Source organism: Antedon mediterranea, chromosome 5 (genome assembly GCF_964355755.1).
Source record: "Antedon mediterranea chromosome 5, ecAntMedi1.1, whole genome shotgun sequence".
NCBI lineage: Eukaryota > Metazoa > Echinodermata > Crinoidea > Comatulida > Antedonidae > Antedon > Antedon mediterranea.
Genome location: NC_092674.1, coordinates 10,037,878 through 10,060,396, shown reverse-complemented (window position 1 = coordinate 10,060,396; position 22,519 = coordinate 10,037,878). Strand labels below are relative to the sequence as shown.

The following is a 22,519-nucleotide window of genomic DNA, read 5'->3' as shown; positions in this document are numbered from 1 at the left end:
GAGTTTTTTTTATTTAATAATAAAAGTATATATAAAGTATATATTATTCAATTATTATAATTATTGCTTATAATTTATAGATACATGTCACCTCAAGTATAATTATGACACGGCATATGTGCCAAAATGTTGAATCTTCTGATAAGCTGCATCATTGTCTAGAACCTAGACTCCAATTTGGAAAATAAATAAACAATTGTACTGTACTCCATCATGCAAACTTTGTTTGTCAACAACTATTGTTTTTATCTACAGAAATGTTAGATTCTTCAATTATTGTTTTTAATTTTCCAGATTCATACAGTCTTTGAGTATCAGAACCACCTCCAATATATTTGCCAGCAATAAACACAGCAGGAACAGTGGTAGATCCAGTAAATTCTCCCAAAAATGTCTGAAACAGCATTGTAGTCATTTTAATAATACAGAAACATACAAAATAGGCCTATGTATGAAAAGGATGATATTCCCTTAAAGCTCTGTCTACACTATCGAAATAGTTTGACAAAAACAGTGTGATATGTGCTTAAATATGGTATTAATATGACATCATCATGTCCATGGACACAATTTTGTTGTCACATAAAGTTTGCTTGCTAATCTGTGAATAATGTCACAGTGATTTACTTTAAATACTTTATTTTGAATTTTTCATTATTCTTACAAAATAACCTATTACTGTTATTTTGCTTAGATTTTGTTGTATCTAGTAAATAAATACTAGTTGTATTCATTCAATAAAGCAAACAACATTGCAAATTTCACATTTTTAAATTAAAAACTTTGCATAAATTAACTTGGATGGTAATAAATCTAGCCCTTTATTAGGTACTTTGTCACACTTGTTAGGCCCTGGGGCACCCTTATTTAAAAATCCTGGATCAGCCACTGAAATGCCTATTTGGATTTTTGTAGGTTAGATTGAAATGTTTAATGTTCAACTTGAATAAATCTATATTATTATAATTATTATAATATAATTCTTGAAAACCTAGGGAAATGAATATTAAAAACACATACACATCCAGAAAAATAAAATACCTGAATATCCCCTGCATCTGGTCTGCTTTCAATCTCTAATACAGTCATGTTGTTAGCTCCAGCATCATTTAAGGCAGATTTTGCCATGAGACAAAATGGACAAGTTGATTTGGAAAACACCATGATACGATTGGCTTTTATCATACTGGTTAATAAACTAAAAAAAGAAGAGACTTTAGTCTTTACATTAGATTAATTCAATCATAATTTCTATGATGGATGGAATATGTCTTATAATAATTAGCTAATGTTTTAGCTTCAGCATCATTTAATGCAGTTTTAGCCACTGAGACAAAATTATTCTGTTAAATTTTTAAAAAGTAGACCCAGGTCAAACAATTTCCAAACAAAATTATGAAATTTATAATAATAAATATTTAATTTTATATTCTAAAATGTATCATTTATAAATATAAAAAAACTCTCTGTAAAGTAGTAATAATTAAATAATAACTCAATATACCAAAAATAAATAAATAGCCAAAATGTGCATAAATTATATTATTCAAGTAAAGGACGAAACGACTCTGTCGCAATTGAGCCCCTGCACCATGTGTATGCAGTCGGCGGATAATCATGCTTAGATTTACAGTATATAGGCAGGCCTAGCTTTTTAAATCCACCAGTGAGACTTAGTTCAAAATCAATTCTTGTGGTTTAAGTTAACATATATAATGCGTTTGATAATGAAATGAATTATACACAAGCAGCTTTAAATTAAATTTGAATTAAATTGTTCTTGTTACTGTTTGTATGACGGCAACCACCAACCTTTTAACGGAGGCTGCCATCTTGAATTGTATATTATTTTTGTATGGGCAGCCATTAGGGCCAAATAAAGAAAAATGCTGTGTGCTGTAAACAAATTATTTTATTTGAAAAAAAAAAATGGTGGGGGTAACCGGATTTCCACATTCTTCCTAATCCTAGCTGGACATACATACTTTGTATGTATGTTACAACGTTGTATTTTTGGTATATGGTAGGCCTATATATAATGAAACTACAGCAATTTTAATAGGCCTATCCAATTCTAAAATTGAGTAAACCAAAATCGCTTTTAAGGGTTTAGAGGAAATCTATAGAATTTCCAAGGACATCGATAATAATAGTCACCGTGTTAATTCAGTGCATACCGTACTTATTATATTCAATGTATTATGCTTCGGGCAAGTATTGATCTCGCCTCCCTTTTCATTGGATTTAAATGATTTGTTGTTACAAGTTGGTAAAGTAAACAAGCGTCACAACCAAAATATTTATTTTAAAATTCAAATGCCACACTACAAAGAGACTCTATGCTTCATCAGACTAGAACATATCTTATAGGCCTATTAGTATGTTTTATAACAATAAACTTTGATGACGCAATCGAACTAAGGCCCCTACTACAACAATAACAGAATAGCAAGGGATTCCAGTTACAGTTTCGAATTTAATAAACGCAGGCCTAACATTTTGACTAAATAGCAAAACTTTATTTTGTCAGTATACAAGATGAATATTTCAGAGAGATATAATTATCCATCATTTTATTTGGATTCAACGAAAGTAGTAGTAGGCATGTTGTTGAAATACAAACAAAACTATTTAATAAATGAAACATGAATGCAATGCAATCGCTCTACTGATGCCCTTCATTAATAGATACGGACCATGGTGATCATTTTGTTTCCCCGGACCTACCGTACTTAATTGCAACAAAACAACAAATGTTTTCGTTAGGCATCTCATACAAATATACTAGAAACCATATTAATAAGGATATATTCCCTTCGTTTGCGGGAAAGGTGAGGAGTTCTACAGTGACTGCATTGAGACGTGAAACTGTTATCTGAATAGTCTCAGGTGAAAAATAACCATTTTGTTATGTAGGCCTACAATAGCTAAAACGCCATTGAATTACACAATTTTTACAACAACAGCAAACCATTATTGTATTTCATCATTCAACCATTTGATAATTTTTAATATTGTTTATGCTAACGTTTGATTGGTCTAGACTATATCGATCGGGAACAATCGTATTTGTATTCCGCGTCGTCACGAGTTTAGAATCATTTATAACTAGAAAGCGTTGATGTCAAAACACGAATTAAACTACTTACGCCACGGAACACCAAACCAGGGAAGAGTGGGTTAAGTCTCACTCTTCCCTGGTCGCAAGCTAAAGTTAGAATTTAGGACTTGCGTTACAGTATTCTGCAACATTTTCACGATTAAGGTTAGTCACTACGATTGATGTAAATTGTTATACTTCATCATATACATGTATGTATAGTACATGTATAGTTTATAATGCCACGCCTTGTATCCTTGTCAGTCATTTGATTGGTTAATTGGGTAGCACGTACCATTCGGTACTAGTTCGGACCTATAATAGGTTTATGATTGTACTGAACAAAACAATAATTGATTGATAACTATTGGCTACTGATAATAAAGTTCTTCAACTTTATTTGCCTAGCCTCGCATATTATGATTACTATTAATATGATTTTACTATGTACATGTAAATTCAATATGTGAAAATATCAAACACATTTTAGTGAATTTATAAAATATTTTTGGCTTCTTACCTTCATAATGAGTCACTGTAAGTTAAGCTTATTTATGTATAAACACACAGAGATACATTTTCAATGCTGAAATAAACTATAAAGATGAGAATATTTTCAGGTGAAAAAATCGCTAGAACGAAAGAGTAGTTGGTGTCTCGATTAGGATTTTTCCTATTAATCAGATTTAGTACCGTTTGCATTCGTATTAAACACAACTTTTTTTTGTGTGTTTTTATTCGAGCTACAACATTATTCTTATAAAAAGTTGATTCAAAATAAACTTAATATTGAACATAAAGAAGACTTTTTTGCAGAATATTACAGAATGGGGTGGATAAAAGCAGTGACACGATTGAAAGGATAGTCCCAATGTACTAATCTGTACTTCCGTATGTGTTTTGGGCCACACTCATCGGTTTGGAGGAGAACAAATATCACACAGTTTTTAGACATTCTTTATGTCAATAACAAAGAGCTTGCAATTATACATGAAAGTTGATGTTAATAATGATATGCACTTTGTAACAGTAGCCTTCAAAAGTATGGACGATGTCTGGTATAGTGAACAATAAAGTGGTTGAAAACCTATTAAGAATAATCTAACCAGCTTCCATGCCATTAGAGGTTGCAGCACGTCATTATTTGCTGGTTATGGGAAGAGGTCATACTGGAAATCATTTGTAACGCATCCACTCCTTGTAAATGGAAATGATTAAGATTAAGACTTTCCACGTACAGTGTACACTAACGTTTAGTATTGCCAAATATATGGTACTCTTGAGCAGATAACTGTATAATAACAGACTACTCTTTGGTGCTACCTCCATCTAGACTCAGTGACCATATACCATTAACACTAGTGATATATATTTCCCTTAAATATTAAGTATTTCACTTCACTCAATAAATATTTAAGTACCTGTATTTCTACTTCGGGAAACACTTAAAATTAAAAAAACTCACCTATGGTGAATACAGATATCATAGAACCTAAACATACGAGCCAACTATCAGGCAGAGATCAGTATGTGGCCTAAATGAATCGGGTCATTTGGAAGCCCCTAACCCAGTTTGGAACTTGTTACATGTGTATGTAAACTAAAGAGCCAGATGAAGTTGTTACAGAAAGCATGCATATGTGGTTGTGATTCAATCGTTTGCCGTTACCCAGATGGCCAGTAGGCATTATAATATCAGTGCTTGAAGAAATACCCACCTCAGAGCGTTACCTCCTTCTATCCCAGAAAAATGTTGAATATTGGCATGTGCCCATGCCGCCCATTACTCCCAACCCACAAATCCTCTGTGACCGTTTTTAAATGAAATTTAAGACATTCCAGTAGGCCTCCAATTTCGGTTATTTTGATACTCTAGGACTCATCCTCTCCATTCCTTCAGCCCAAGGCTATCATGAAAATTATATTTATTTCAATTATTAATACAGGTCTGTGCTCTATTTGACCTTATGACCTTGAAAATGACCTTTAAACTTGTAAGTTGAAAAATTGATGAACTTCACCATCTGCAGCAATATGTCAATAATGATCCAATAATGGTTACATTTCTTTTAATTAGCTTATATGTTGTTGAAAACAGCTTAAACCTCTATTTTACCATATTTGAACTTATAACCTTGAAAATGACCTTTGACCTGAAATTTGAGAGCGGCATCCACCCCTATCTTTTTTGTCATCCCATAAGGGATATATTCCACATGGTTGCCTGCTATTAACAGAAAATGCCCCCCATGATGAAAAAGCACACATTGGCCGCCCTACTATAATGAAAAAGACTTTTAATATGTCAATTTTTAGTTATTCACTTCTGTAGAAAAATGTAAACAAATAATGTTTTCACTTATAACAATACAAAATATATTTTTCTGTCAAATACAGTTTTCAAGTAAACGATAATTTTTTTGCGTGCGCTGATACTGTACTAAATGTAGTACTATAATTTTCCACATTTAACATCGAATTAAACATAAAACAAGTATATATTAAATGTTTATAATGTAATATTTATATTCGGAATGCACACGTTATTTACGGGACATACTTAATTTAATAGACTTTTTTTGCGTGCGTTGATACTGTACTTATTTTGCAACGTGATCAATCGCCGTCATTATACTTTATCTGACAGAGATAAATACATTCATTTTGCACATTTAATATCGAATTAAAAACATAAACAAGTATATATTAACATGCTTTATAATATAATATTCATATTCGGAATGCACACGTTATTTACGAAATTAAAAAATAATTTGTTCCAGCGAAATCTGGATTAAACGAAACAATGCACATCATAAGAGCGCCGATCCGTTTTGAATGTTTTTAGAGAAAAAAAACACACTGTAATCATTTGTTCATTGAGTTAATAACAACTATTCATTAAAAGATGTTGAATATTTTTTAAGAACATAATATACACAATTTTAAAAAAAATTGAAACTTATATGGTACCGGTACTTATTGTGTGCCTTCATCCTGCACCATATAAGTTTCAATTTAAAACTATAGAAGTTATATATACATAGAAATTTATTATAATTTAATAATATCTGTTTTTGCAGACTGACACACAATTAGAAAAAAATGACAGACATTGATAAGTTTGATGACTTGAAATTTGAGCTTAGTAAGTACTATGAGGATGAAGACTACAAGTTGTTGACATTTTGCCTATTTGATATTTTACCAAAAGGAGATCTTACTAAGGAATCCACGGGACATACTTTATTCAATAAACTTGATAAGACTAGTGGCAATGGTATTATCTCACCTAAGAATGTCGGCCTACTGCTAGAGATCACCAGATTAACAGGTCCGAAGGAGGCTGAATTGCTTGCAATTAAGTATTTAGAAGATAATAATATTAAAAATACTGATCAAAGCAGGTTGTCATCTTATCGAAAACAACTATTTAGGGCTGTGAGACAAGCTGAACCTGGTGCATTACAGAAAGTTAATGATGTCTACAAATTGAAGAAGTATAATTTGTTTGATGCCGTATTTCATTTGGAGATCAACAAACGTTTAACAAAGGATCCAGGCAAAACAAAGAAATTTGCAAGATGTCTTGGAAAATATGCACAGGAAGAACTAGGCCTATCAAGTACCGGTATGTATTTTGTCTATGATTAACAATATCTAAAGTAACACATGCTATAACAATTCCGTCTCGTGGTTTATTCCATGAATGTCACATTACTTTGATTGTATTTTTTGTAAAATATTATGAGCGGACGATATTTCCTATCCATTAAATTTTAATGGATGAGAAATAAATAACATTTTAAGGAATTTTAATCTGTATTATTTATAAGAATTATTGATTTGATTTCTAGATAGTGAAGATGATGAGCATAAGAGACCATCGAGTTCCAAGAAAAGAAAAAGTAAATAATAAAGAAAATATTAATAATCATAAAGTAATTCGAATCCCACAAATTAATTTAATCACCAAATTTGATAACCTCAATCTATTAAATGGGACAGATAGAATCAAAATAATTCCGTTCACTTTATGTTAATTGACTTTATGAATAAGAGGTGGTCTTTTATTTACTTAATACTATTCAACTGCAAAAGTAATAAATTATCTTCTTGTCATCTCACTTGAGGATAAACAAAACCAGAGAATATAACAAATACTTACCTTTTAAACCCATTTTTGTCGGTACTTACGGTAAAGGTAGACGCGATGTAACCGATTCCAGTTAGTTAAATACACTAATAATTATATTTTCGTTGTCTTGTCATGTGTTGGCTTGATGATTCCATTATATTGGAACAACAAAGGAAAATAATAATATTTCCTTTTTTGGTATTTTTTATCCTATATTTTGTGATGCTTTTTTTCTTTATTAGAAAAAGAAAATCAAGGAAGCAAGCCTCATTCTGAACAAGGTACTGTATGTGTTTTGTTTTGATTAGTGATTACCATACCGTATAGTTAGTAGCTGGATATGTAAACATATTGATCAACTTACTCTTTTTCCAACTACATTTATCAACCAACTCTGAACATCCAGATTCTCAGTAGGTTACTATCATGAGAAATAAGTGTATATAAACGTATTTCCCACATTTTTAGAAATTATAAATTTTAATTTGTATCGTTTTATTAATATTAATTATTGATTTGATTTCTAGATGATGAGCATAAGAGACCATCGAGTTCCAAGAAAATAAAAAGTAAATAATAAAGAAAATATCAATAATCATAATAGTAATTCCCACAATTTAACATTAAATTAATCACCAAATTTGATAACCTCAATCTATTAAATGGGACAGATAGAATCAAAATAATTCCGTTCACTTTATGTTAATTGACTTTATGAATAAGAGGAGGTCTTTTTTATTTACTTAATAATATTCAACTGCAAAACTAACATAAATCTTCTTGCCATCTCATTTGAGGATAACAAAAAAAAGAGAGTATAAATAATCATTACCTTTTAACCTATTTTTGTAGGATTAGCATGGGACGTAAACGATTCCAGTTATTTAAATACACAAGCAATAATTATATTTTCGTTGTGTTGGCATGAAGATTTAATTATATTGGAACCACAAAGGAAATAATATTTTAGTTTTAGTACTTTTTTTGTGTTTCTATTACCCTATATTTTGTAATGCTTTTTTCTTTATTAGAAAATGAAAATCAAGGAAGCAAGCCTCTTTCTGAACAAGGTATTTGTTTTGTTTTGATTAGTGATTATTAGTTGGGTAACTATATAAACAAGGTATATTACACAAACCAACAGTGGTGTTGGTAGTCTATGAGTGCTGCTTACCTGGATAAACCGTCAATATAGCCTCTCTCTCCGAAGAGAGGATACAATTTACGAAAAAGAGAAATCCGTATATATAACATAGCACCCCTATCGGATAATGCACGCATCCGTAACCACGTCCTCAAGAGGGAGCCATCCAACGTAGTAGCGTCATCATTTCATGAGTACACTTGTCAGTGGGGACGGCGGGAGGGCATTTATCCAGGTAAGCAGCACTCATAGACTACCAACACCACTGTTGGTTTGTGTAGTCTATTTCGTGCCTGCTTACCTGAATAAACCGACAATATAGCCAGTCTAGCACCGGACTAAACCTAGTCGGCGGCGGGCGACAAGTAAGTGACGAATACGTACATACAGAATTGAGGTCGCCACTGGTGCCTGGTTAGCGGATACATCCGATAGATAAAACGAAGTGAACGTTGATTGCGTCCGCCACCAAGCCGCTTTCAGAATGTCAGGGAGAGGGACTCCCGTGATCAACGCCCAAGATGTGGCGACGCCACGCACCTGGTGCATATGCGCAGGAGGAGGAGTGTCCGAGGATTCGTATCCAGCGCGAATTGCTGCAACAATCCAATTTGCGATCGTTGACTTCGCTGCCGGACGGAATGGGGACACTGAAGCGATAAACAGGTGTGAAACACCATCTTGCAAAGCTCTGGTTCTGTTGATGTAGATCTTAATCGCTCTAACAGGACACCAGAACCTGTCTTCCTCAACCCCTGAAATCGAGGCAATGGTGGGGACGAAAACGGCGGGAAATTCAACGCCTGCGTCTTAGCTAGGAAGTCCTTCCTAAAAACCGCCACCACGCTCAAACCTGATATGGCCTAGTTCTAAGGAGAGAGCGTGTAATTCGCCTCGGCGTTTGCATAACGCCACCGCCAGCAAGAACGCCGTCTTAAGCGAAAGGTTGTACATAGAGGCCTTATGTAAAGGCTCAAATGGTGGACGTGTGAGAGCGGCTAGGATGACGTTGATGTCCCAGCGGGGAAGAACCAAGGGGCCGTTCTCTAAACATTCCACACAGCATGCAAACTTGATATTGTGGTGGATGTTGAGACGCTCGAACCGTCTGGAAAAGTCGGTGTGATTGCACTTATGGCAGACCGATAACCGGATATGGTGCGGACCTGTAAACTGACTCAAACAGGTAATGCAGGAAAGCGCATACCTGTCTCAATGTCACAGTCTTGGGGTGTACCGGCTGGCGCTTGCACCAGTTAAAATAATGCTTCAGATGGCTATTAAAGACGGTGAGTGTTGATTCCCTTCCCGGCAGAAGGCGCGACTTTTCTCGGTTTATGATAAACCCCGCCTGTTCCGTTAAGAGGAGGACCTGCGCAAGATGGTTTTGTAGCAGGTCCCGAGACTGGGCCACGATCAACCAATCGTCCAGGTACATGAAGATGCGTATGCCGTTCTGATGGAAGAACGCCACAAGCGTCCTGACTAGACGTGTGACCACACGTGGGGATGTGGAAAGCCCGAACGGCAACGCGACGAATTGGTAAACACGATCGTGAATCCGGAAGCGCAACCAACGTTGGTCTTGCTCCGCAATAGGCACATGAAAGTACGCGTCTTTCAAGTCTATTGACGCCGCCCAGTCGCCTCGCCGCAACCCCAGCAGGATGGATGGTATTGTCTCCATTCCACCTGCGGGGACGGATGAACCGTTTGTTCAGACTCCGCAGATTTAATATGGGTCGCCAATCGCCGGACTTCTTCTCGGCGAGAAACACGATGGACTCGTATCCCGGGGACGCATAGAGTTCGTTTACCGGCACCACAGCTCCTTTGCGGAGAACTGCAGAAAGGCCCTCCATGAGCGCCTGTTTCTTTACGGGTTCGGGTGGAACCTTTGTTGGTCGAGGACCGCCGCACAGCGGCGGACTCGTGAACTCTATGGCCTACCTATGCGTCACGGTAGAGAGAACACATTTGTCTGTAGTAAGGGTCTCCCAAACCCGCGCATACCGTAGTAGGCGACCCCCCACCTCCACGTCCTCCGCCGTGAGGACGGGCGCCCCGAGGGCGTCACCGGCGCCTCGCATTACCCGAGCGCCGACCGCAACCGCGGCGGGCGCTTCTTCTTCCACCACCACGGTGGGGATTGTTATTCTGTGGGTAGGAGGTCGAAGTCTGAAAGGCAGGCTGAGCCCCCGGTGTAGGGGGAGGGGGAACGGGTGCGGGTGCACGTGAACGCGGCGGTACCGCGGGGAGAGGAGGAGGCGGTCGTGTCAACCTTGATCTAGGGCGTTGTCGACTCGCCTGACGTTTAGCTGGAAACTTAGCTCGAGTCTCGCGACGAGCTTCCCTCTCCCGCGCCCAATTGTCTTCTCTATGTCAGAATGACCCGAAAAAATAGATCACGGGCGCCGAAGGAGTTGGCCTGAGCGATGTCCGTAGACTGAAGCACGTTCACGCGGCGAGCCGCGGATGCCGTAAGCGATATAGCTGTTTGCTGATCGGCCACCAAGCCCATGATTTGCTGCAGCAATATAACGATATGCGGATCATTATGAAGCGGGTGTTCTGGATCCGCCAGAAAAGAAAGAAGATATCCCGCCATCGACTTAGCTCAAATCGTCTCGCGGGCCGCTCTGTCAACAGTTGACAGAACCTCCTCAGACCTAGCGCGCTCGCCACTAGGAAATTTTGACCTACTTGCGTCTAAGCCTTGGTCTTCGCGGACCCGTCCCTTAGCGGCGTCCGGAATGACGGGCGCCGTATTATAGTGTTCAAACTGTTGAGTAGGCACTGGAAAGGCCGCTCCGAGAATAAACGGTGCAGGCTTAGGAATCTTCGGTTCCTTAGCTATAAGCTCGATCCTATCTATAAGCTCAGGATCAAGCGGCACAACCGGGCACGTGGAGGTCCTCTTCAGCGGCGTGCGCAGACCGAACGTCAAAAAACGTTTCGACGATGGCGTGGGCTTCGGCTCGTTAAACGCGTAGTCGACTCCAAGAAATTCGAGTACCGCCGGGACAGTACGAAGCACTAATGCCTGCAGGCCCTCACCCTCCGGTCCCTCACGCTCTCTCACGCGCTCCTCATCAGAGAGCGTGACCATCGTCAAATCGGACTCGTACCCTCTGACGATGGACGGGCCCTCACAGACACAGACGTCTGAGGCGGGGGCCGAAGTTCGATGTACGGAACTTGGGGAGGGCCGGTATGAGGAGAGGTTGCAGAGGGCATCTCCCTAGGCAACGCTCTCACCGCTGCCGAGATAGCTTGCATGACCGCCGGGGAGAGAACATCCGGATCGGCCGCAGCTGCAGCGGAGGCAGCCATCGCGGGAGGAGCATTCTCGCGTGCAGGTGTAGGCTGACTAACAACTGTTTCCTGAGTTACACACGGTGTGGGGTCAGTGACCTCCACACGATCCCGAGGCTTAGGTAGCGACGCAAACTTCGCAGGCGTCCACCGGACACAAATATCGCACGGAGCCGCCTCACTACAAGAACGGCAATTAATGCATCTTGCGTGCCGATCCCACTTGTTGGTCGTAGCACGGGGACCCTTGCACTGTATGCACTCTGATTTTGGCATAGTGCCAACTAACAATCGTATTGTTACACAACGTACACGTAACTAACGGCGTGTGTACTTGTTTCTATCCTAGCACGCTAGGATAACGATTTGCAACGTATCGCTATTTCTATTCTAGGCCTAAAACAACGTTTTCAAACGTAACTAGAATCCTCTAGATAAGCCTAGAATGACGGATTTGAACGTATCCACACACAACAAGGAATTTATTTTTTTTATTTATTTATTTGGAATTACACCTTTAGATCGGTGGCACACTTAGCACAAAGGTGCATCCTTCACAATATAAAATATAACAATTAACAGAAAAGTAAAAAAAGGCAAAAGCAACTATCAACCCCTATCCTACACCCCCCCCCCCACCCCCCAATTTACATCGATACATACAGTAGATTATTACTTTACACAATGAATACAAAACAAGATATAGTAAAAGTGTATAAAATAAAATAAAATCAGCTGATAAACACAGCTTATTACAAGAAACCCCCAACTCCTCCCCCCCCCCACTTTTTTTTCAATTTACTTAATGTAGCAATGTAGATAACATAGTTATTGAGTCATGGAATTCAGTGAATCATTTCGAAATTGCCATGCTTGTTTTAGGTATCTTTTACAAAAACTATCCAAAATATTTTCACACTCTTCATCAATTAAATTATCTGAGTATCCCAAAATATATTTAAGTTTGTCATTTTCAGGAGAAGTATAAAAAGTATCAAACATATCTTTGCTGCCATTTCTATACATATCCACATATAAATTAAATAATTCCTGATTACGTATATTATTTAAAGCTGGACAATTAAGGATGAAATGATGGATGTCTTCGTCCGAATTTGTACCGCACAATTTACATTTTTTATTATTATCAATATTCCAATTTGCAGTTCTATCATTCAAAGGTAGAGTATTTGAACGAGCTTTAAATTTTAATGCAGCACCTTCAAAATTAGTTTTATCAATTAAGTAATTTTCAAGTCCAGGTTTTGATTTTAATGTTTCGTAGATGTGGAGACTTGATTTATTTTGTAATTCAATTCTCCATTCATCTATCATTATATAGTTAAGTTTTCTTAAGATTTCAGAAATTGGAAAGTAGACTTCTTTATAATTTGAGAGAGTGGTGAAAATATTTTTGGATTCACAATTACACTTCAAGAGAATATCATTTATACAAGATAGAAACTTATACCTTAAGTTTTTAAATTCACAATTAAGTTGTAGCATTCCAATAAACATAATTTTTGGCCATCGATAGTTTTCCATCTTTATAATTCTATGGAAGTATTTCATACAAAGAGCGTTATGAATCTCGTTAATTGGAGACCAACCAAGCTCTCCATAAGGCGGCACAAGATGTATTTCGAGGTGCTTTTAAGATATAACGCGCCATTTGGAGCTGGAGACGCTCTAGTTTATCTATATCTATTCTACTTAAAGAGCACCATACTGAACAACCATAGTTGATAGATGGGAGAACTATCGATCTCCACAGAGTATCCCCATAATATACTCTGTTAAAGTTATCAAAGCTACTGATAATTGATTTAACGTACGCTATTAATCTTTGACCTTTTTTTTATAACATTCTCAATTTGTATATGGTCATTTAATTTACGAGAAATATGTACACCGAGATATTTATATGATTCAGTTTCAGATATAAAGCCATTACCTAATTTCCACTGTCTTACTTTATCAACACGTTTACCAGTTATCAGTATATTTGACTTTTCAAAATTAAAGCATAATTTCCATTCCTTAGCAAAATTTCCTTCAAGGTCTAACATTCTTTTCATTTCCAGTTCATTGTTAGCTAATAATACAATATCATCAGCCCAAAAAAGGCTACCCATCCATGTATCATTTACTCTAATACATATATCCTTGGATCTTAACATTTTGGTAAACTCATTTATGTAGATGCTAAATAAAACAGGTGATAAAACGCACCCTTGCTTTACTCCTTGATCAATATCAAAAATATCTGTATCAATTATACCAGAGGAGACTTTACCTTTAACATTAGCATAAAGCTTATCAATCATCCTCCATACCTTTCCTCTTATTCCTGTATTCCAAATTGATTTCATTAAGCCGTCTCTCCATACACTATCAAATGCTTTTCGGAAGTCCAAGAAGGCCATGTATGTATGCTTACCCTGTTGTAAGCGACAAGTCGCTACACTCTTTAAAACAAAGATATGATCTTCGCATCTATACGAAGGTCGAAAGCCTCCCTGGACTTCCGAAAGAATAGCATTGTCTTCAAGATAGAGAGAGGTATTTTTGGCAACTATCCTATTAAAAATTTTGGATATACAGGAGGTTAACGATATCCCTCGATAATTATTGAGATCATTGCGATCCCCTTTTTTGTAAATAGGAACAATTACACTAATATTCCACTCGCTTGGTATTTGTTCTAGTTTTAAAATTTGTAAAAATAGGTCTAATATAGATCTGATTAATTTGTTGCCACCATTCTTAATTAATTCATTTGTTATATTATCTAGACCTGGTGACTTATTATTCTTTGCCATTAGTATAGCCTCTTTTACAATATCATAATCTATCTTAACATCATACAAACAATTTTCGTCAACATCTTTATCATATGTACAATTTGTTTTTGTTTGATTTCTAATATTATTAACAAAACGACTTGTAAGGTAAGTACCGCAATCATTAAGATTCATATTGGCTTTGCCAAGATTTTCCCAGTAATCTTTTACAACCTCATTCATTTTCCCTTTTTCGACAATGTTTTCACCAGAGTCTCTTGATTTAATACATTGAATATTTTTACTGTTATTTGTATTGCCTTTTAGCACTTTCCAAAAGTCTTTACAAGATTTACCACCTTTGTTTGCAATTTCAATAGATTTGCTAACACGTTTTTCTGTGATTTTCTGAGCAACAAGTTGCTTAACAGGAATGACTAAGCCTGTCTAATCACTATATTGACTGAACAAAGGAACTTAGCTTCGGCTTGTATTCTCTGAATTCCTGGAATTCTATCGGGTTCTTTGTATCACGTATGAACACAATGGCAGTACGAAAAGAAATGTTGACGCTACTACGTTGGATGGCTCCCTCTTGAGGGCGTGGTTACGGATGCGTGCATTATCCGATAGGGGTGCTATGTTATATATACGGATTTTTCTTTTTCGTAAATTGTATCCTCTCTTCGGAGAGAGAGGCTATATTGACGGTTTATCCAGGTAAGCAGGCACGAAATAGACTGATCAACTTACACCTGCATCTATCAACCAACTCTGAACATCCAGATTCTCAGTAGGCTACTATCATGAGAAATAAGTGTATATGTATCGTATTTCTCCATAATAAATCAATCAATCAATCAGATCAGTGGTATCTACAATTTGTCTAGTATAGTGTCAAATGTGTGATGCAACATCTTTTACATCCGTTTATCGACCCTTTTAGTATTAACCAAATAGTAATCTAAGCTTTTATAATATTGGAGATACATGTGATACAAATGTGAATTTATCTATATCATATTGCATAAAATAACGCCATGTGGATAGTACCGGTACTGAGAGTAAAAGTGTTAAATATAGAATTCATTTGGTATATTGGTTAAACATAAGTTTATGGCATTGGTATTTATGAATTTTAAATAAATTATTATCTAAAATTGAACATATGTATTTTTGCGTATTAGGGTATTTTTTTCTCTTTGTTTATAATGAACCGTAGGCATAGTTATACATGTGCAATTGATCCGGGAGGCTTTGTATCATCAAAGAAAAGTAATTCCTTCCTCCCAAACGATATTCTGTGAATGGTTGCTAAACAAACATTACGCACAGGGGTTCTTGATTATCATCATTGTTTAAACAGATGTCCATATTTACAGTTATATTTGGTCAACTTCCTGTTAGTCTTTTTAGAGTATACATATCATATTATGTCCAAAAAAAGGCTTTTTATAAATGATATTGGTTGATCGAATTATTTTGCTTATTTTACAGAAATAATAGAAAACTACCTGCGTGATAGACAACAAAGATTGTGCCATACAAATAATGAACGATTTACGCCATCGATAATGGATAGCCAATCATATTTAAATATTGAAATTTTCACTGAATTAAACCTTGTCATAGAAGATAATCAGAGGAAGAACAGTCATCCAACAACATTACCAGAATTATTAGATAATATCAAATCCACAGCTGGATGTAGAGTTCTTATTTCTGGTGAGGCTGGTATTGGTAAAACAACTCTATTAAAGTATTTAGCATACAGCACAACCATTAGCAAACCAATGGCGTTTGAAGGTAAAATTGTTTTTTTATTGGAGTTAAGAGATTTAGAAGAAGGCAAGAGTATCTATGATCTGATTGAAAAACAACTGGATAAAGAAGATTTCAATTTCAAAACATATCTCCCAGGAGATACAATGTTAATAAAGAGATTTATTAACAATCATGACAATAAAATTGTATTATTATTAGATGGGTTAGATGAAGTACGCTTTAGGAATAAAAGCTTGATAAGTCTTTTTAAGAAAACCACATTAGAAAAGAGCGCTGTGCTACTCACTTCACGGTCAGAAAACATAGATGAGTTTATAAGAATGTGTGATATACACGTGAAAGTTGAAGGATTTAATCAAGATAGTATCGAAAAGTACATTGACAATTATTTCCAAATATTTAATAAGCCTAAACTTGGGAATGACCTTCAGCAAGAAATAAAAGAGACCAAGAACATTTTAGCGTATGAATTATGCAAAAAGCCAATGCTACTTCTTTCAATTTGTATTATTTATGAAGACAAAGAACAAAGTCTTCCTTCTAATCTTGCTGATCTTTTCAAGGAACTTTTTCGATGTATTTTGAATCATTACTGTGTAAAATATAACACAGGAGACAAACCATTTTTGAAATTTGAAGACATCCCAGAAAAATATGTAAATGCTATGACTTTCTTAGGAAAGTGTATGTATAAAAGCTTGAAAAAAAATCAATTTTCAATTAACAAAAAAGATTTGGAAGCTAACGAAGATAAAAGTCTAGTTAACTTGGCAATTAAACTAGGATTTGTTGATGAACAAGCATCAGGTTCAAGGTCTGATTCAAAAATTGAGGTATACATGCCTACACACATCTTGATACAAGAAGCATTAGCAGGATTTTATCTATACAAACTTTGTGAAAGAGAAGGCACGAACGAATCGACGGCAATAACAGGACAATTTTTAACAGGAGCAAATATGCATGCTGTTGGATTTTTTGGTGCTGATGCAGGTAAATTCTTAAAGCATTGGCTTTCAAACAATTTATCAATCTATCGTACTTTCATAAATGTTTACTTCAAATGTGTTAAAAATCAACATCGTGATACTGTGACCAGTGCCTTAAAAACGCACATGGTCAGCAAAAACCTAGACCAACACAATGATATATCAAAGTCATTAAAGATGTTAATTAAGTACAATAATTCAAATTCAGTTGAGGGGGAGCATTTTATAGACCTTCTGTGGCAAGTTCATAGCTTGATTCTTAATGGATTTGATTTTAGTACCTTTTGTAAAACATTATCACCTGATGGTAAAGGAAACATTCTTGCACACATTGTATACCTTTTGGCCATTCACCTTGATTTAGGTAATTGCAATCTATCAGGTGAAGAAATGAATGATATGATTAGAGAGTTAAAAAAAATAGGTGGTACTATGGCCTTACTCAGTTTCAACATAAGTAATAATAATCTCAGAAATATTGATGCCTCTTTACTACATTGGTTAATGATGATATCGGTTGTTTATCTTTCATTTGAGATGAATGAGTGTAATCTATCCGGAAAAGTTATACATGATATAAATGAGTGTAATGAAGGAGCTATACCAAATTTAGTTGTACTCAGTATCAATGATAATGATCTTGGGGACATTGATGGTACTTCACTGGGTACTTTCTTGAATACGTTTCCTAAATTGGTTGTACTTTCTATGATTAATTGCAACATATCAGGTGACGTAATGAATGAAATAATGAGAGTGTATGGAAAAGCTGAGTTAGCACTACAAGTACTTTATATTGCGGGTAATTGTTTCGGTGACATTAATGGTACTTTACTTGGTACATTTCTGAGTAAGTGCCCTAAGCTGCTTAAACTTGACATGAACAGTTGCAACATATCAGGTGACGTAATGAATGAAATGATGAAAGTGTATGGAGTAAATGAGTTAACACTACAAGAACTTTCTATTAGGGGTAATTGTATCAGTGACATTGATGGTACTTTACTTGGTAATTTTCTGAGTAAGTGTCCTAAGCTGCTTAAACTTTACATGAACAGTTGCAACATATCAGGTGACGTAATGAATAAAATAATGAGAGTGTATGGAGTAAATGAGTTAACACTACAAGAACTTTTTATTCGTGGTAATTGTATCAGTGACATTGATGGTACTTTACTTGGTACTTTTCTGAGTAAGTGCCCTAAGCTGCTTGAACTTGACATGAACAGTTGCAACATATCAGGTGACGTAATGAATGAAATGATGAAAGTGTATGGAAAAGCTGAGTTAGCACTACAAGAACTTTCTATTTTGGGTAATTGTATCAGTGACATTGATGGTACTTTACTTGGTACATTTCTGAGTAAGTGCCCTAAGCTGATTAAACTTGACATGGACAGTTGCAACATATCAGGTGACGTAATGAATGAAATGATGAAACTGTATGGAGTAAATGAGTTAACACTACAAGAACTTTCTATTTGGGGTAATTGTATCAGTGACATTGATGGTACTTTACTTGGTACTTTTCTGAGTAGGTGTCCTAAGCTGCTTAAACTTTACATGAACAGTTGCAACATATCAGGTGTCGTAATGAATGAAATGATGAGAGTGTATGGAGTAAATGAGTTAGCACTACAAGAACTTTCTATTTGGGGTAATTGTATCAGTGACATTGATGGTACTTTACTTGGTACTTTTCTGAGTAAGTGTCCTAAGCTGCTTAAACTTGGCATGAACAGTTGCAACATATCAGGTGACGTAATGAAAGAAATGATGAAAGTGTATGGAGTAAATGAGTTAACACTACAAGAACTTTTTATTAGGGGTAATTGTATCGGTGACATTGATGGTACTTTACTTGGTACTTTTCTGAGTAAGTGTCCTAAGCTGCTTAAACTTTACATGAGGAGTTGCAACATATCAGGTGAAGTAATGAATGAAATGATGAAACTGTATGGAGTAAATGAGTTAGCACTACAAGAACTTTCTATTAGTGGTAATTGTATCAGTGACATTGATGGTACTTTACTTGGTACTTTTCTGAGTAAGTGTCCTAAGCTGCTTAAACTTGACATGAACAGTTGCAACATATCAGGTGACGTAATGAATGAAATGATGAAACTGTATGGAGTAAATGAGTTAACACTACAAGAACTTTCTATTAGGGGTAATTGTATCAGTGACATTGATGGTACTTTACTTGGTACTTTTCTGAGTAAGTGTCCTAAGCTGCTTAAACTTTACATGAGCAGTTGCAACATATCAGGTGACGTAATGAATGAAATAATGAGAGTGTATGGAAAAGCTGAGTTAGCACTACAAGTACTTTATATTGCGGGTAATTGTTTCGGTGACATTAATGGTAATTTACTTGGTACTTTTCTGAGTAAGTGTCCTAAGCTGCTTAAACTTAGCATGACCAGTTGCAACATATCAGGTGACGTAATGAATGAAATGATGAAAGTGTATGGAGTAAATGAGTTAACACTACAAGAACTTTCTATTTGTGGTAATTGTATCAGTGACATTGATGGTACTATACTTGGTACTTTTCTGAGTAAGTGTCCTAAGCGGCTTAAATTGGAATGAACAGTTGCAACATATCAGGTGACGTAATGAATGAAATGATGAGAGTGTATGGAGTAAATGAGTTGGCACTACAAGAACTTTCTATTTGGGGTAATTGTATCAGTGACATTGATGGTACTTTACTTGGTATGAATGGTTGCAAACTATCAGGTGACGTAATGAATGAAATGATGATAGCGTATACAAGAACTTTATATTGGCAATAATGATTTAGGTGACATTAATGCTACTTTACTGGTCACCTTCTTGAAAAAGGCACCTAAGTTGCAAACACTTCACATGCAGAATTGCAAGCTACGGTATCAGTTAATGTAAATAATTTGATTATAGGCATATTGTGCTTCATTAAAATAGTAAAAGAGTCCCATCAGATGAATGATGTGAATAGTTTCTTTATGATCAGAGTTTTGATTTAAGTTTTTCATTATTTTTTTGCTTACTCTGCATGTGTTTGTATAATTATACAGATCAATCACCAACAAGCTAAACATGACTATAATGCCTAGCATTAGTTTGACTAGTATTATGAGTCCCAAATTAAATTATTTCAGTGACCTAAATTACTGGCAGAAATTCTTATTTTTAGTGAACGAGACAGACTTATAGGCTATATTATTAAGAATGAAGAGAAACGTATGATCTGATGTTCATGGCGATAACCAGTGAAAAAAAACCACATGTAAACATGCTGATAAATGGGGTGGGGTGGAATCACAATTATACGTTACAGTTTGTCGTCGTCAAGTTATGTTTTTTTTGTGACGTTACGACACATTTTCATCCAAACTATCAAATTGATTCTTATCCCAACAGTCCAAAACGTGGTAATCAAAATAAGCCCACAGTTAATTAATAAGTGAATTATCCAGAATTTGTGCTGCTGCACATATTTTGGTACGCATCTACGCAAGATGATACGTATTTAGAAAGACTGTTTAATTATTATACTTATCGGTTTACTGTATTTTGGTGAAGGTATTTTGAATGATCATTGTATACAAAACGACAGAGTAGGTGGCTATAGTATCGGTAAAGAAGTTGTAATGCATACAGTATATTACCGTATAGTAGGCTACAATATGGCCTTATCTTAATGTATCTACTAGAATATACAAATAAACGGTTGAAGTAAAGCTATATACTGTTTTTATGTTGTATGTATCTGATAAATGCATTTGTTTTTATTACTCTTTGTAATGATTAATTTATATTCAAAATGGTCATTACTATTTGTTCTCATTTTATTTGTAAACAAAATATTTATTAATGTACTCTGATAGATGTAATCTGGGGTCTCATCATATACAAACCGTCACATGAGATGCCCTCTATTTATTAATGTACTCTGATAGATGTAATCTGGGGTCTCATCATATACAAACCGTCACATGAGATGCCCTCTATTTATTAATGTACTCTGATAGATGTAATCTGGGGTCTCATCATATACAAACCGTCACATGAGATACCCTCTATTTATTAATGTACTCTGATAGATGTAATCTGGGGTCTCATCATATACAAACCGTCACATGAGATGCCCTCTATTTATTAATGTACTCTGATAGATGTAATCTGGGGTCTCATCATATACAAACCGTCACATGAGATGCCCTCTATTTATTAATGTACTCTGATAGATGTAATCTGGGGTCTCATCATATACAAACCGTCACATGAGATGCCCTCTATTTATTAATGTACTCTGATAGATGTAATCTGGGGTCTCATCATATACAAACCGTCACATGAGATGTCCTCTATTTCAGAATTTCTTTTACTGGCTGCATCAACATTCTATAATTTTTCGATGAAAAACTTAGTCGTACTAGTAAGATATAATTCATTATTATAAATATTGTTTAGGACTACTGTATTTAGTTTATGTATTAATATGTTTTAAAACAGTGTAGATTTACTTTTGTTTCTACCATGGTTAACTAATAAAAATGATACACATGAAATAGAAATGTTTGCTTATCTAGTTTTATTTAATGTTAAGCCACACCGGAATACGGCGGACATACAGACGAAACGACATTGTTCTCTCATTTTATGCCAAATGTGCATACGCAGAGAAAGACCATGGAGGTATAAAATTAGAAATGTTATACCTCCATGGAAAGACAGACCGACAAAACAATTATCATGACGTACCAAAGGAGCACACAGACAGACGAAAGACTGGTCCATACAAATAGGAGCATACGGACAGACAGACGAGATGAATTCTGTCATAAATTAAATAAAGGAGCACACAGACAGACAAAAGACTGCTCCACACAAATAGGAGCATATGGACAGACAGACGAAACAATTCTGTCATGAATTAAAGGAGCACACAGACAGACGAAAAACTGTTTAATACAAATAGGAGCATACGGAGAGACAGACGAAAAATTCTCTCATGACGTACAAAAGAGCACACAGACAGACGAAAGACTGTTCCATACAAATAGGAGCATACAGACAGACAGACGAAACAATTCTGTCATGACGTACCAAAAGAGCACACAGACAGACGAAAGACTGTTCCATACAAATAGGAGCATACGGACAGACAGACGAAACAATTCTGTCATGACGTACCAAAGGAGCACACAGACAGACGAAAGACTGTTCCATACAAATATGAGCATACGGACACAGACGAAAGACTGTTCCATACAAATA

At 35.8% G+C, this 22,519-nt stretch overlaps 2 protein-coding genes across 2 annotated transcripts; one reads left to right on the top strand and one right to left on the bottom strand.

Annotated features, from left to right (window-relative positions):
* Positions 1 to 10: 10 nt before the first annotated feature.
* Positions 11 to 1,838, bottom strand: LOC140049466 (uncharacterized). Its single transcript, XM_072094356.1, has 3 exons — positions 1,813 to 1,838; positions 1,042 to 1,198; positions 11 to 394 (listed from the first exon to the last, which is right to left on the bottom strand). Exons 1-3 carry the CDS (start codon positions 1,830 to 1,832, stop codon positions 230 to 232), a joined length of 342 nt encoding a protein of 113 aa, XP_071950457.1. The 5' UTR covers positions 1,833 to 1,838; the 3' UTR covers positions 11 to 229.
* A 1,369-nt stretch (positions 1,839 to 3,207) lies between these two features.
* On the top strand, positions 3,208 to 21,386 carry LOC140048756 (NACHT, LRR and PYD domains-containing protein 14-like). The gene is made up of 7 exons (XM_072093533.1): positions 3,208 to 3,265; positions 6,184 to 6,731; positions 6,958 to 7,008; positions 7,481 to 7,519; positions 7,766 to 7,807; positions 8,270 to 8,308; positions 15,978 to 21,386. The coding sequence occupies exons 2-7, from the start codon at positions 6,206 to 6,208 to the stop codon at positions 19,844 to 19,846; spliced, it is 4,566 nt and encodes a 1,521-aa protein (XP_071949634.1). The 5' UTR covers positions 3,208 to 3,265; positions 6,184 to 6,205; the 3' UTR covers positions 19,847 to 21,386.
* Positions 21,387 to 22,519: the final 1,133 nt, after the last annotated feature.

Bases quoted from the DNA above. Each gene is read 5' to 3' on its own strand.
- LOC140049466 (XM_072094356.1), bottom strand. From the start codon at position 1,832: ATGGCAGCCTCCGTTAAAAG. The intron at 1,199-1,812 runs GTTGGTGGTTGC...TTCTTTTTTTAG, and splicing joins ATGGCAGCCTCCGTTAAAAG to TTTATTAACCAGTATGATAA. The intron at 395-1,041 runs GTATTTTATTTT...ATGCTGTTTCAG, and splicing joins CAGATGCAGGGGATATTCAG to ACATTTTTGGGAGAATTTAC.
- LOC140048756 (XM_072093533.1), top strand. From the start codon at position 6,206: ATGACAGACATTGATAAGTTTGATGACTTGAAATTTGAGCTTAGTAAG. The intron at 7,808-8,269 runs GTAAATAATAAA...TTTCTTTATTAG, and splicing joins GAGTTCCAAGAAAATAAAAA to AAAATGAAAATCAAGGAAGC. The intron at 8,309-15,977 runs GTATTTGTTTTG...CTTATTTTACAG, and splicing joins CAAGCCTCTTTCTGAACAAG to AAATAATAGAAAACTACCTG.